The sequence below is a fragment of the Aulostomus chinensis genome, chromosome 14 (genome assembly GCF_037954235.1).
Source record: "Aulostomus chinensis isolate RoL2024-O1b breed Wild chromosome 14, RoL_Achi_v1.0, whole genome shotgun sequence".
NCBI classification, from domain to species: domain Eukaryota; kingdom Metazoa; phylum Chordata; class Actinopteri; order Syngnathiformes; family Aulostomidae; genus Aulostomus; species Aulostomus chinensis.
In genome coordinates, this window is record NC_141333.1 from 15,403,144 (window position 1) to 15,417,259 (window position 14,116).

The 14,116-nt window shown below is 46.2% G+C and overlaps 1 protein-coding gene across 4 annotated transcripts in view; it reads right to left on the reverse strand.

Moving 5' to 3' along the window:
* Positions 1-1,145: 1,145 nt before the first annotated feature.
* tle2a (TLE family member 2, transcriptional corepressor a) overlaps positions 1,146-14,116 on the reverse strand; it is a 40,324-nt gene continuing 27,353 nt past the window's right edge. The window contains exons 4-20 of one of the 4 annotated variants that reach the window (XM_086224139.1): positions 13,211-13,255; positions 10,977-11,039; positions 10,464-10,568; positions 9,828-10,038; positions 9,405-9,421; positions 8,447-8,542; positions 7,982-8,026; positions 7,507-7,668; positions 6,463-6,589; positions 5,396-5,598; positions 5,146-5,225; positions 4,264-4,513; positions 3,880-4,127; positions 2,629-2,776; positions 2,300-2,450; positions 1,976-2,052; positions 1,146-1,867 (exon numbers count right to left, since the gene is read on the reverse strand). In XM_086224139.1, coding sequence (XP_086080265.1) covers positions 1,760-1,867; positions 1,976-2,052; positions 2,300-2,450; positions 2,629-2,776; positions 3,880-4,127; positions 4,264-4,513; positions 5,146-5,225; positions 5,396-5,598; positions 6,463-6,589; positions 7,507-7,668; positions 7,982-8,026; positions 8,447-8,542; positions 9,405-9,421; positions 9,828-10,038; positions 10,464-10,568; positions 10,977-11,039; positions 13,211-13,255 — 2,136 coding nt within the window. In that variant the 3' untranslated portion in view covers positions 1,146-1,759. The remainder of the gene's footprint in view (positions 1,868-1,975; positions 2,053-2,299; positions 2,451-2,628; positions 2,777-3,879; positions 4,128-4,263; positions 4,514-5,145; positions 5,226-5,395; positions 5,599-6,462; positions 6,590-7,506; positions 7,669-7,981; positions 8,027-8,446; positions 8,543-9,404; positions 9,422-9,827; positions 10,039-10,463; positions 10,569-10,976; positions 11,040-13,210; positions 13,256-14,116) is intronic. The other 3 variants (XM_086224142.1, XM_086224141.1, XM_086224140.1) reach the window with 3 other exon arrangements.

Sequence of the window (14,116 nt, forward strand, 5' to 3'; positions counted from 1 at the left end):
ACCAAGCGGCCAGCTCTTCTTTATTCACTCTGTCTTGAGTCAGACTAAGTTGGCAACATTATAAAAGCCATAATAACCTTGAGGCTGCTCTGTGCTGCGATTATGGCTGACTCACTAATCTGCCCGACAGTTCTGAGAGTTTTAAAAGGGTGAAGAAGTTAAAACCTTTGTCTCGCACTAGAAGAAACCTCATAATTATCCACCTGCACGCCAACCGTCCTGTTTACTTCTTTCTCGCGCAGTTATATAGTTTAGGTTACCGTCACCTCTGCGCACGGACTCACTGCAGAACATCTGGATTTTAAATCTGATAATACCTCACGGTCCCGATCTGGTTTGGCCCAAAGAGCTCCAACCAGCTGTGAGGATGCAGCACAAGAACGAGCCACTTGAAGGAGAAGCTTTGTTTCCTCTGAGAGATTTTGTTAACAGCAGAGTGGCGTTTGGACAGTGTACTTAGCACTCACATCGTTCATCTAAATATCTATGAAGACGTGTGGGTAAGTTAAGTGTGAGCATGGGATTTTTTTATTTTTTGGTTTCGTTCTACTTAAAGCTGATGAGACTGACTTTTGACAGTGAAGGCATCGCCCACACACACACACACACACACACAATGGTGGGAATTTCTAAATTTCACACAGGAGCGCATGTCCTCGGAAGATGAGTTAGTGACTAGAGTGACCTGAGCGTGAGAGATGCCCCACACTCGTCTCACAAAACAAGTCCGAGCCACCGGGTCCTTTGTCTTTAGAGAACTTTATTTACACGTCCATATATGGCAAGATTCACAATGCAGCTGTGAAAATACCTGCCGATGTGGCCTAACGGATACAATAGAAAAACACTCCATGTGACTTGATGCGGCCACAGATGCAGAGTACCTGTTTGACTTCAGTTTTATGTCCTCTGAGTTGAGGTTTTCTGTTCCAGGCTATAAAAAAAAAATCAAAACAAAAAACAAAACCTGTAACATCTCCGGAGTGAGCTCATCTTTGCTCTTTCTTAAAGAGAGAGAGAGAGAGAGAGAGAGAGAGAGAGAGAGAGAGAGAAAAAAGGGGGACAAACAGAATCTCAGGACACTTTAGAAAACCAAGCCCTGTTCTGTCGTGCGTGTGCGTGTGTGTGTATGTGTGTATTAGAGATGATACAATCATGTCGCTGCTGGAACTTAACTAAAAGGGGAGAAGAAAAAAAAAAAAAGGCTGAAACCTCTCAGAAAACAGGAGCTGGACTGGACCGAGCCGAACCAGGCTGGGGCTGTTTAACCACAGAATATATTACCCAGCCCACTCTGACCCTTCACACTCTTCCTCTGCTCTCGTCATCTTCCTCGCTTACCCCCTTCTCTCTTGGTCCAACTTCTTGCAAAAAATTTCAAAGGCTAAAAAAATAAGTTTTTCTTTTGGCTAATTTCATGTTCACTTCAGAGGTTTATTTTGTTTGTTTGTTTTTTTAAAAAGACGACAAAACAAAAAAGGTCTTTGGAGGAATCCCACATTTGCGCAGCTATCGACTAACCAGCGTTTTCAGAGCATTAAAAACAGTTTGTTTTTTAATCCAGAGATGTGACTTTGTGCCCATTGTAACTCATTCTCTTTCAGCGTCTTTCAATCCTTTCACAAACGTAAACAAAACAACAAAGTACAAGCGGAGTGTCTGTTTCCATGCCGCCGATGCTCTGTACAGTCACGGTGCAGGAGCGAGCCTCGGCTTCGCCCCTCATTAGAAGGTGTCTTTTTTTTCCTCTCTCTTTTGTTCAGTAGATGACTTCGTAGACTGTCGCCTTCTTGTCCCCTGAGCCAGTGACGATGAACTGATCGTCAGGGGAGATGTCACAGCTGAGGACCGATGAAGATTCCTTAGACTGGGGAGAGCAAGAGAAAGAGTGAGGGGGGGGGAGAGAGAGAGAGGACATTATGTTAGAAAGACTAACTATCAGGCGATATTTCAGAACTGTCTGCAGTCAGCCTACCTGGAATATGCTGGATCCGTAAGGTGTCCGCCATGCGTTCAGGAGGTTATCTTTGCCCGTGCTCACAAACCATTTACCTACAGGAGGGAAAAAAAAACACACACACACACATCAGCGGATAAAGTCTGGAGGAAGAAGAGACATGGAGGAGAGGCAGCGCCGCTTTGTAAAGAACAGGAGAGACGAAAAGGGAGAAACGGTTTGTGAATAATGAGAGAAGCAGAGATTTGTTCTGCTGCTCTGTGATTAAATACCCTCAGGTGATGTGATGTAACCAAACCATCAATCTAATGTGTGTGTGTGTGTGTGTGTGTGTACGCATACCGCAGTAGGCGAACTTGAGGGAGAGAACACAGCTCTCGTGGAGGTGCAGCTGATACTTGTCAGGTTTGGAGACGTGCAGGACTTCCACGTTGCTGCTCTCCATTCCCACCGCCAGCCACTCGCCGGTCGGACAGTAACCCAGAGAGAAGATCTGGAGACGGCGAGGGGAGGGACAGAGTTACCACCGCTCATTAGACTGGAAAAGTGATGTCTTACTATTTTCTTCTTTCCACAGAGAAACAATAGTTCTATTAGATTGTGTAAAACATCAACAAAAACTTAATGACGCCACGTGTGAACTGCATCATAACCCAACCCTCTATTTGTACCTGCGAGGTGAAGTCATGCTGCTGGAGCTGGCGTCCCTCTCGTAGGTCCCAGCAGCGGACGGTGTTGTCCAGCCCTCCCGTCCACAGCTTGGTGCCGTCGTTGGAGATGTCGATGCAGCTCGCGCCATCTGTGTGGCCCTGGAACTGCCTGCAGGGGGGAAACACACAAGCACGTACGTCTACTTCCTGGTTGGGCTCTCATGTCCTTTCTGACAAAACGACCACAAGATTTGTAATTTAGAAGCTGTGTAACCGGAGCCACCTCATAGTTCATAGGTGTGTTTTGGGTGTGACACTCCAAACCAAGCCGAACCTCCTGTCCTTCCGAGAGCCTGGGCTGCACCAGGATTGCTGTCTTGCTATGTCAGTGGTGGAAGCATTTCAACTCAGGAGAGGAGAAGCTTCTCATCTGGAGAAACAGAGCTCCTCGTGCACCAGGTGACGGCGCGCCAGCGTGTCACATACAGAAGTAGCAGGACCACTGAAGGTGCAGCAGGCCTAAGAGGAGGTGGCGGCCAACGTTTCCATGATGTCACGCATCAACAGAACTAAAGTGCAATGCTGCACGCCATCGTCTGATTGACGCACCCTTTAAATAGCACTTCAACGCCATCGACTGAAGACCAGCCTCTTCTTGGTCTATGGTGCCATCATTTTCTTGTGTCCCAAAACAGCAGAACGCCATGGTTGCTCCAGACCACGCCTCACTGACATACTTACCACCTGGAGCAGGTGGAGCACAAGTTCATTAGCTAGTTAAAGGGCGAATGTGAGGGTGTTTGGTGTGAAAACGTCATTTGTGCCAAACTGGAAGTAGCCATGATGCTTCAGCTCGCTCCTAGAACGGAGCCCTGAGGCCCCTCTGAATAATGGGTCTCAACTGTCAGAAACGGACATTCCTTCTTTTACTTTTCAGGGGTATTTTTCCTTCATGATTAATTGATATGATATTTTCATAATGGGGGGAAAGTACAGGGATGATACTCTATCACAGTTACTCCAGTATAGTACTGTAGTACGGGTACTTTAAATTGTTTGAGACACCTGGTAAAGTCCTTGAAGGACGGTCAGGAAAAAGAGGAGAAGCTTCATCACTTGTGTGCTGCATCCTCTCTGCTTCACTCAGCCATCCACCACTTTCCCTCTCTGCCTCATGATTGACAGCACAGACTGACGTTCTCTAAGTGAAATTTTATGGGCACGCTTCCGTCTTCTCACTTGAACAGAATACATCGTTTCTCTCTCTCTCACCTGACCAGCGTCTGGTTGTGAAGGTCCCAGACGACAATGTTGCCGTCGCTGCAGCAGGAGAAGCAGACCTTGTTGTCAGGGGAGATGGCCAGGGCGTAGCAGGCGGGTGCTGACGACGTCAGCTCTGCCTTGATACGAGGAGTGGGCGTGGCCAAATCCCAGATTGAGAGCGTGCTGGCTTCCCCGCCAACGATCAAGGTCCGCCCGTCAGAGAGCAGCTTGCAGGAGCGGATGTAGTTATCCCTGTTCTGATGGCACAGAAGAGTAAATCAGGAAGTGCTGTTCATTGTCACACAACAGCAGGAGGAGTGTGTACTTACAGCAGCATCACAGCAATAAACAGAACAGTGGTTTGACACACAAGCTAGAAATCTAGAAACTAACCAGACAGTCCAGCTGGGCCATGGGACTCTTGCTTCCAGGCTGGCTGATGTCCCACACCTTGACGCAGCCTTTGCCTCCGGTGTAGACGTGGCGTGTGGAGGTGCTGATGGTGACAGCGCACACCACTTCTCCGTGGTTCAGCGTGTGGATCTGCCGGGCGTGGCGAGGGATTCCCGGGCCCAGCAGGGCGTCGGGGGGAAAGGGCACTGGCTGCATCTGGCCGTCAGCGCTCACGTGAAAGGAGTAGGCGCTGGAGAGAAGGGGAAGATCCAGAGGCAGGAAAGTGAGTGAAACTTCCAGAAATAACTGGAGTTACTTAAAAGACACACATGGATATCCATAAATTTACTGCAGATTGTAAATATATTTAGGAGTAAATGGAGATTTATAATGAAAATTTAAGTGCTTTAAGATTTAGCAATGTGAGTCGGCCATGTTTATAATCATTATATGGAGAAGCTCTGTTAATCTTGTACAGAGTTAGCGCTCCATAAAGCAGAGAATACATTTGGTTCATATTCTTTTTAACAGCTCTCCTGCTAGAGAAGGTAATGATGTGAGAATATAGATAAACTGAGGAGGAGTTATTTTTCCACATAAAGTTAAACTGGCCATTCACCAAACTTTTTTATTTTCCCTCAACTATTTGTAGCAGTTTGTTTCTATATTCCAGGACACGTATTCCCGGGAGATTAACTGGGCCATCCAACCATTTTAATGGCAGCTCACGACTGGGATTCTTACACCTTCTGTTGTGTTATCTGATTGTTTGTCTGCTCTGTTCTTCTCTGATGTTGCCACTGAAATCTGAGAAGCTTCTAAGTGCAGTTAATAGCGAGCAGGTGAAGACTTGGAGAGAACAAAAGAACAAAAAAGACATACGGTTTCCCAGAAGCAGCTGACTGCAGGCTGGCAGGCAGCCCGGGGACCCTCATATGTGGGTGTGGAGACTCATAGCCCACCTGGAAGACACAGAGATACCATGTGTGAGATAAAACACACCTGAGGAGGGAAGAAGACACACTCACACACACACACACACACACACACAGAATACAGCATGGGAATACAGATATTGGGAGGTTTGACAGTGACAATGAGCAGAGAAATCATCAGAGGACGTGTAGCTCACCACAGGGGACCGGCCGTAGCCTGCAGCTGCTGCCGCCGCCGCTGCTGCCGCCGCAGCCCCATTCATCTGGGGGGAGACCAGGTGGAGGCCGGCTCCATAGCCCGCCGCCCCGGGCAGATCCCCGTTCACCCCAGGAGGGGGCAGACCGAAAGCACCTGGAGGATATGCTCCCTGCACCGCCAGGGGGTTCCTCAGACCGAGAGCTGCAGGAGGAGAAACAGGAGGATAAGACAAGAGAGTTAATTTGCTGTCAATTATTTAAGAGAAGAAATTATTGATGAAGGCGAAGAACGCCTGTCAGGAGCTTTGTCTGTCACTTTACTGAGGCTAGAATAAGCCCCGCCCCCCTTTACACCACTGCGGAGACGACTATGACTGACAGGCTGAGAACACTGGAGCAACACTGCAGCACTAGACCACTACTGACCCCTGCTGGCCACCATTCCTCCCTGCAGCTACTTTGAGTGAGTGAGTGAGTGAGTGTGTGTGTGTATACGCACGGGCATATGTCCTCCTGCAAGTAGCTGCATCCACGAGTGTGTACCTACGCATGTATAATTGTGTGTTTGTGTGTGACACCAGGTGGGGAGAGAGAGCAAGATAGAGCGAGTGAGTGAGCGAGCGAGCGAGCGAGCGAGAGAGAGAGAGATAGAGAGAGGACTACATGGATGCTCATTATGAAGCAGTGCACAGTCACAGCCAATCACCTCTCCTAATCTTTTCATTTAAAAACTGAGGAGTACTGAATATTTTTGCCCACAGCTGCTTATTAAGTCCAGATGGCGGCCGGCGTGTGTGTGTGTGTGTGTGTGTGTGTGTGTGTGTGTGTGTGTGTGTGTGTTGGGGGGGGCATACCAGCGACTGAAGCCCACCGCTGATAGAATCATTACAGTTAACACAGCAGGTACACACCAGAAACCCACAACTGTAAACAGTGACTGGTATTATCTATCGTGGCTTGGATGGAGTCAGAGCTCAGAGATGTTTGACTTTCAGTCTCCTGTGTCACATGACAGGAAACAAAACGATAGTCACTCAGGTGGTTTCTACAAGAGAAAAACTCTTACCAAGGGGGTCGACGCCAGGTTTGCCTGGGACAGGTCTGAACTGTGGGGGTCCGCTGGGTCCAGGCGTGTTTGACTCTTGAGACATGGGGGTGCCAGGCTTCATACCTGGAGTGCTGGACTTCTCTCGCTGGGAGACAGAAAGAAGGGAAAAGAAATATCTGATTTTAACATATCGAGGTCAGGAAAGAAAAAGAAGGACACACAATCAAGTGGAGTGTGACAGCGGGAGAACATCTCCAGGATGTACAGCATCAGAACTTCAAGATAAACTATTGACCCTGAATGGAAGAAGTGTATGTGCTGATAGCTTGGACACACTGATGTCCTGGTGTGTGACTGCACACACAAAGGTTGGTCTTTTACACCCTGTGAGTGGATTTCACTGCTGGAAATACGAGTTTTTGATAAGACGGCCATCTAGGAAGTAGATACAGGCATATGTATTTAACTTTTAACTGGTTCTTAAAAGGTAAGAGTATTCAGTCATTCATGCATTTCATATGTTGAGGGCGGTGTTTTGTTTTGTTTTTTTAAGCTTGATGCAAATATGACAGTCGGCATCAAGTAACTTCTCACATTGAAAAACAAGCTTGGAGAGACAAACGCCCGGTCCTACAGGTCATATGGGCGAGCTGGATGAAAAGCGTCACAAAGCAGGTGAATATACTGTCAGTCGTGAAATGCTCAGTTAGCAGTTATTTTGTGATGGAAATGTTGACATTATCTAGATATTTGGAATCAAAATGGCCGATCAATCCATTTCAAACCCTGCTCCCATGCTATGGCAAATTAAAAACTTCTCACACTACGTTAATTGATTTCGATGAAGGAAGTTTTTCTGCTCAACCCCTAGAGAAAAACGTGTGTGTGTGTGTACGTGTGCAGCTGTCGCCATAGTGTTCAGTTTAGAATGCAGTTGTGCATTCTGTAGTTCCACAGTCCGACAAATGAGAGGAAAGTTACACACTCTTCATTTGCATATAGGTAACAAGACTGTAATGAAACGACACTGGGGTTTTAGATGTCTGTGTGTGTGTGTGCTACCTGTGGCGGCTCCTTGCTGCGGGATGGGGAGGCAGCACTGCTGGAGGAAGCCAGGGAGGTAGGGCTGGCCTGTGGGGGGCCTTCCTTACGGGATGGCTGCATTTTATCCAAACCGTTCTCCCGGGATGAGTAAGACTGAACGCTGCGGGGGGATGATGGGTCCTACGTTCAAAAAAGTGCACAAACACACATTTTGAACAGAGAAGATGCATATTTTTAGTGCTTGATTTTCTTCTTAGCATGATAACATGTGCTGCTTCTTCTTATGAAAATCAATCAAGTTCTCCAGCCTCATTCATGAAAATAATCAACAGTGTCCCCATGTGCACACAGACTGGATTGTGTTCCGTACTTGATGAGTGTGTTTACTGGTACAAAGGAGGAGGAGGCGTGTTATTGTTATTATTCAGGCGGTCCTGCTCCATCTTTACATGATGCATGCAAATGAAAGCTGTGAAAGCCGACGCCCACTAACCTCATCCACCACCAAATTATCATCACTCTTATCTGCATCGCTGCCCTGTGAGAGGAGAGAGAACACGATAGTGGTTTGGCTGTCTTATGTATGTACAAGATTCAACGTTACAAGAGGAAATATACACACTTTCAATTAAACAAAAACAAAGATAGGTGTGTGTGTGTGTGTGTGTGCGTGCGCGTGTGTGAGCATGTGCGTGTATTTGTGTGCACATGCGTCTGTGTACTGAAATCTAGCACATCCTTCAGGTGTGTCATATCATTTACGTTCCACTAAAAAAAAAAAATCCCTTATCTCACATAGTTGTGCCCCCCCGCAGTAATTCCAATCAATAAAAGTGATGATGCTGTTCAGTAATGATGTGACAGGAAGTGTGTGTGTGGTCTGTTGCTGTGCAAAAATGCTTATCTGACAACAGCAGGCAGAGTTAACAGAAACTTTAAATTTTAACAGCGTCCTCACATAGTCCGTCATGAACTCTTTCTCATCAGCTTTCCTCTTCTTGCCGTTGCTGAGGTAGTCTGATTGGCGACCCTTATCCCCATTGGAAAGAGAGCTCTGCATGGGAGGGGAAAGGGAAAGAGAGAGAGAGAGAGAGAGAGAGAGAGAAAGTGGCAAAGGGGAGGTGGACGTGGGGGAAGGGGGGGTAGAAAGTCAGAAGAGGGTGATAATGAGGTGATAGGGGGAGCATAAATAACATCACTCCAAAACTACAGGGATTAATTAAAAAGAATATCACTGTAGGAGCAAGAGACACATGGACGGCAACAGGAAGTGTGTGTTGCCACTGATGCATGTGCTCTAAACAGTGATTGACATTATTTTATCATTTTGTGCTGAAAACTTCAATGTAATCATAAGTGGCACCAGGAACTAAACAATAATAAATACTTACAGAACCCCCCAGTGACCATATTTTTTGGGTCCTTGAAATAATTCACATTATTATTTTTTGTACTTTTCTTTTAGGACACAAAATATTTGTGTCCACACAATGCAACGTTTTCCTGCAATTTCATTACTTTGAAGCCATAAGATATAACTCATGGCCACCAGATATAATCTGTTTCACCAATTTAGTTTTGAGGCCAAAAGACATAACTTGTTTTGGAACTGAATCAATTAGCAGCCATGAAATCTGACTTGTTCCTGGAATTAAGTTATTTTCTATTTTTGAACAAGTTATACTTCATGGCCTCAAAATAATTGGTTTTCCTCTATACGAAGTTATATGAAGAAACATAAAGTTGTAATTTACAAACATGTCAGTTGTGTAGAAGAACCACATGCAGTGTTACTTCAAGTTTATAATAAATGTGCAAGGAAATTCTCAGCACAAGAGACATCAATGGTGATAAAAAAGAAGATTTTTTTCAATCTTTAAATTGAAAAATGAAGTAACTTTTTTTTTTCCACTCACTGGTCCAGCTTCACGGTCTGTTTCCAGGCAGACGTATCCAGCACAGCCAGGTAAGAGGCCACAGGACAGCAGATGCAGCACAGGACGAACACGGACACGGACACGGACACGGACACGGACACACACACACACACAGGCAAGAAAAAGTATCTCCCGTCAGATTGCATTGCTCTACAGCTGATGACTCAGTGGAAAACTCCTCAGGGAGTGTTAATATCAGCACCACCCTTCTGCCCTGCCAAAGACCCAAAGCAGAGCTAATCATCAGAAGCCATCGAGCCAAGCCCTGGTGTTTACTCTGCTCCCACCTCAACTAAAACGTTCCATCTCCAAAATTCCAATCCTCTTGTCCCGCCTCTGAATCATCTCAGAGGTGTGCACATTTTGCTCAAGTAAACATGACTGTTTAAAGCTACCGCTCACCTCTGTGGTGTTCTGCAGCCGCTGCTGCCGCTGCCGCCTCCAGGTGGGCCCTCTCATCCTTGGCAGCCAACTGGGCCCCCAGAGCCCCGGAGAGGGCCAGGAGACCTGAGCCTCCACCGAGCGTCAGGCCAGGGTGGGGCAGTCCTGATGGGTGGGGGCCCACTGGCAAACCCTGGGCATGCTGGGAGAGATGCTGCGCCTGGAGCTGCTGCTGTAGAGAGGAAGAAAAGAAGAGGAGGAGGGGAGAGGAAACAGGGGAGAGAGACTTGGGTGACTTACAAGCACTTAGAGGAAGTGGCTCAACAGGAAGAGCGCAAGAGGAAGAAGGAAGGAGGGAGGGATTCACTGAAGAAAGGGAGGAGGGAAGGAGTCAAGGAAGGAGGGCATTGAAGGAAGAAAGGAGAACTAAGTGCTGCGACAATAGGAGAAACACAAAGGTCAGGGCACCAGGTCTTGATAGGGGGGTGGGGGGGTCAAATCATATTTTCTGGTTCAGAGGGTGTAGGACATCTGAATTAATTTTTTTTTTTTGGTCACAAGACTCTGCCTGTGTAATTTGGAGTGGGCTGAAGAATGCCTCAGTAAAAAGGAAACAAAAGGAGGAAAAATAAATAAACGGGAGGATAAAGTACACACGCTATGAGGCAGAGGGGGGAGCCCACGTACCCCTATCGAAGCATTTAGCTCCCCCATGGTCACCTGTTTGGCGCGTTCCATAGCCTGGACCACCTGTTGTTGATGCTGTGGAACAAACACAGAGGTCAGTGAGGTTGAGTCCGACCACTATCTAATACTTCAGCTTCAATTTTCTGTAAACTGAATGAATATTAATCCTGTGGAACATTTCATTAGTATGAAAAATTATTCCAACTTTCACAAACAGCATGTTTGAAATATTTCACTGTGGGAATTTCTGTGAACGCATGCAACCATTTGGCCATCGAGGAGAATGAATCTGCTTTGAAGTTGTCCATCTGCAGCTACGTGTGTGTATATATTACTGCGTGTTGTGTGTATGCACATGTATGTCCTCTGTGTGGGCTACTGTCTCACAGGAGAGAAACGCTTGTGTGTGTGTGTGTGTGTGTGTGTGTGTGTGTGTGTGTGTGTGTGTGTGTGTGTGTGTGTGTGTGTGTGTGTGCGCCCCACCTCCTGTGACAGGAATGGGATGAGCTGAGCACAGATCACATTCAACCGCTTGGCAATCTCCGTCTGAAAGGAGAGGAGAGAGAAAAAAAAAAGACACTGTCACTCTGATGAAGAAACACACACAAACACTCACAGAGCCAAGATAGAGCACAACAAAAAGAAAACACACGCGCACACACACAAATACACACTTGTAAAAGGTTAGAAACACAATATACACACATACACACGCACACAGTGTGGCTCTGGCCTTCTCTCAGGGCCAGTGTGGTAAATATTTCAGCTGCTTACATCTGGTCCCTGCAAATGGAAACTCTGCCAGGGAATTTGGCTAAAATATTCATGGACAGCATCTGCTGTGGCCACAGTCAGCCCACACAGAGCGCGCGCGCGCGCGTGTGTGTGTGTGTGTGTGTGTGCGCGTGTGTGTAGGAGAAACAACTAACGATTCATCATCTTTTCTCCGTGTGTGTGTGTGTGTGTGTGTGTGTGTGTGTAAAAGAGACAAGGCAAGATTTACAATCTTTTCTCCCAGTGTCTTCCTTTCTGATGTGTCCTTTTGTGCACATATATTTGTGTGTGCACGCGCGTGTGTGTTTGTGGACTCAGCATGCTTTTGTGAGCGTGTGTGTTTCCTGCTGGGGGTCAGCGATTCTTGCTAGGGGTGTGTGTCTGTGTTGGTCTACTCTGCTGCACAGCCAACAGCCAAACCTTTTTCCGTCAATCATCATCATCATCATCATCATCACCATCATTCCCTTCCATCCCCTCTCTCCTCCGCATCTTTCTTTCCATCTCACTCCATTTATCGCTATTTCCATCCATGCCTCGTTCCATCTCTCCCTTCCTGATATTAGGGAGTAATCAGTGTTACAAGCTCTGGATTCATAAACACACACACACACTCACACACACACTTAGTGGCAGCCCCAACAAGGCCGTTAGGGCCAGTAATGATATGCATGCAGAGATCATGACAACATCATTATGGCCACAGGCTGTTTGTCTTGTTGACAACTACACTCTTTTGTGTGTGTGTTTATGTATGTATGTGTACACACACACACACACACACACACACACACACACACACACACACACACACACACACCACCCCATTCTCTCTCTTAAGTGATTTATTGATGCCGGACTGAACTTCCACCCCCTCCTTTTTCTTGTTCTCTCCCTCTCTCTCTCTCTCTCTCCATCTCTCACTCTCATCCCTCTTGCTTGCCCTCATGCCTCCCTCCCTCCCTCCGCTTTCCATTTTTCAACCAGGCAGTGTGCTCCCCCCCTCCTCCTCCTTCATCCCCCCCACCCCCCACCCCCCAGGGGACACACAATGATTTCTTGTTAGAGAACTCCAACTACTAAATGACATCTTCAGGAGAGAGAAGAGGAGAGGGAGGGAGGGAGGGAGAGAGGGAGGGGGAATAAAGAGAAGAGGAGGAGGAAATGAAAAGAAGAGGCGGAGGAAGGAGAGGAGGAAGAGGAGAAGGAAAAGGGCAAATTTGGTTCAGGAAATAACAGACAATGACGTGAGGATGGAAGATGGAGAGGAGGAATAGAAAAAAGAAGCAACAGAAGGAAGGCAGAGGAGGAAAAAATCTAGATTGGGGGTGGAGGGTGGGGGCACATGTCAAAAGTGAAACGATTGAGATGGTGAAATGAATGGAGAGAGGGCAAGAGAGAGTGTGTGTGTAGACAGCAGGAAGGCAGTGACCTGATTTAAAGTGAAATTCAGCATGGACTGTGTCTGCAAGGAGAGACAGAGGTGGAGGGAGGAAGAAAAAAGATGGAGAGAAAGAAACAAAAATCAATGGAAAGAAAGAGATGTTGAAGAAATGGGAGATTAAGAGAGAAGGGAATTTGAAAAAAAAATGCAAGTGAATGGAGAAAGAGGAAGGAAAGAGGATAGAGGAGTGGGAGGGCTGGATGGTTAAATGGAGGGACGGAGCAGGAACAGACAGGGATTTATAAGGGCCAAGAGGGGAGGCTGTTCCGGAGCTGGGTGAAGGGAAGAGTATTCTCCTCTGTAGCGCCGAAATGAATTCTGTTTGTGGATCCTATTAACGCCTCCACAGCATAGCGCCACTATATAGTTCCATCAGAGAGAGGATTGACACGACAGCCGCAGAGACAGACTGTCCTGAAAAATATCGAATGTACTGAGAGGAGAAAGGAAGGAGAAGGAAGAATTTGAGAAAAGCCGATGGGATTGGAGGTTCACTCACCTGTTTGTGCATTTCAATGTTAAGGCCATAGGACATCTCATAGTACTGCAACACAGAAGACAATCAGTTAGCAGAGACCAGGCTGCATGGACAGAAGCCACACGACTAGAGGGAGTGGTTGTAGGAATGATGCTTTTTTTTGTAGGCTAACCTGGATGTTAGCATGGCCGTTATCTCTGTGGGATTATTGTTGAAAGAAAACTCTGTGGCAAACAAGTATCTGAGATTGACATGTCTTTTTTCAGCAAATCAAATACGAACACTTCAAGATCATTGAAGTGTAAACGCAACTGTTTGAGTTACAAACTAATGTTTTGCTGTGAACCAACAACATCAGGACCACATGACTTCTTGCTTCACGGCTTCTGATGCTAACAACCTCTGTCGTCTCCTTTAGGCACGAATGCCATGATACAGTAACATATCTTATACTGTATATGCAAACTAATTTCCTGGTTTTAGGATTCATTCCAAACAAAACAAATAACAGTACGTTATCAGTTATGTATTATTCATCCAAAATGAATATAAAGGCAACATAGAGCTGGACAATACAGATTTAAACCTGTATCACAATAATTCATTGTAATTTTTTGCATTGATACAGTTGATGAGACCAAACCAGCAACACCTTTTTTGATAAACATCCCATCAACGTGATCTTGGGAGCCGTGTAACAAACACTGACACAAAAACAGCATGAACACAATGTAGCGCTACTCATGATTTATAATTAAACATTGTGTTAAGGGTTGTAGAAACACTTCTTCTGTAAGAACACGATTAATGTTTAAATAGTGCAATTATAATTATAGCGGCATAAATACTGATGAAAAATCCTTCTCACATAGAGAATGTGATGATACATCACTAGTATGACACAGCAAAGTACTACTGTACAAAATC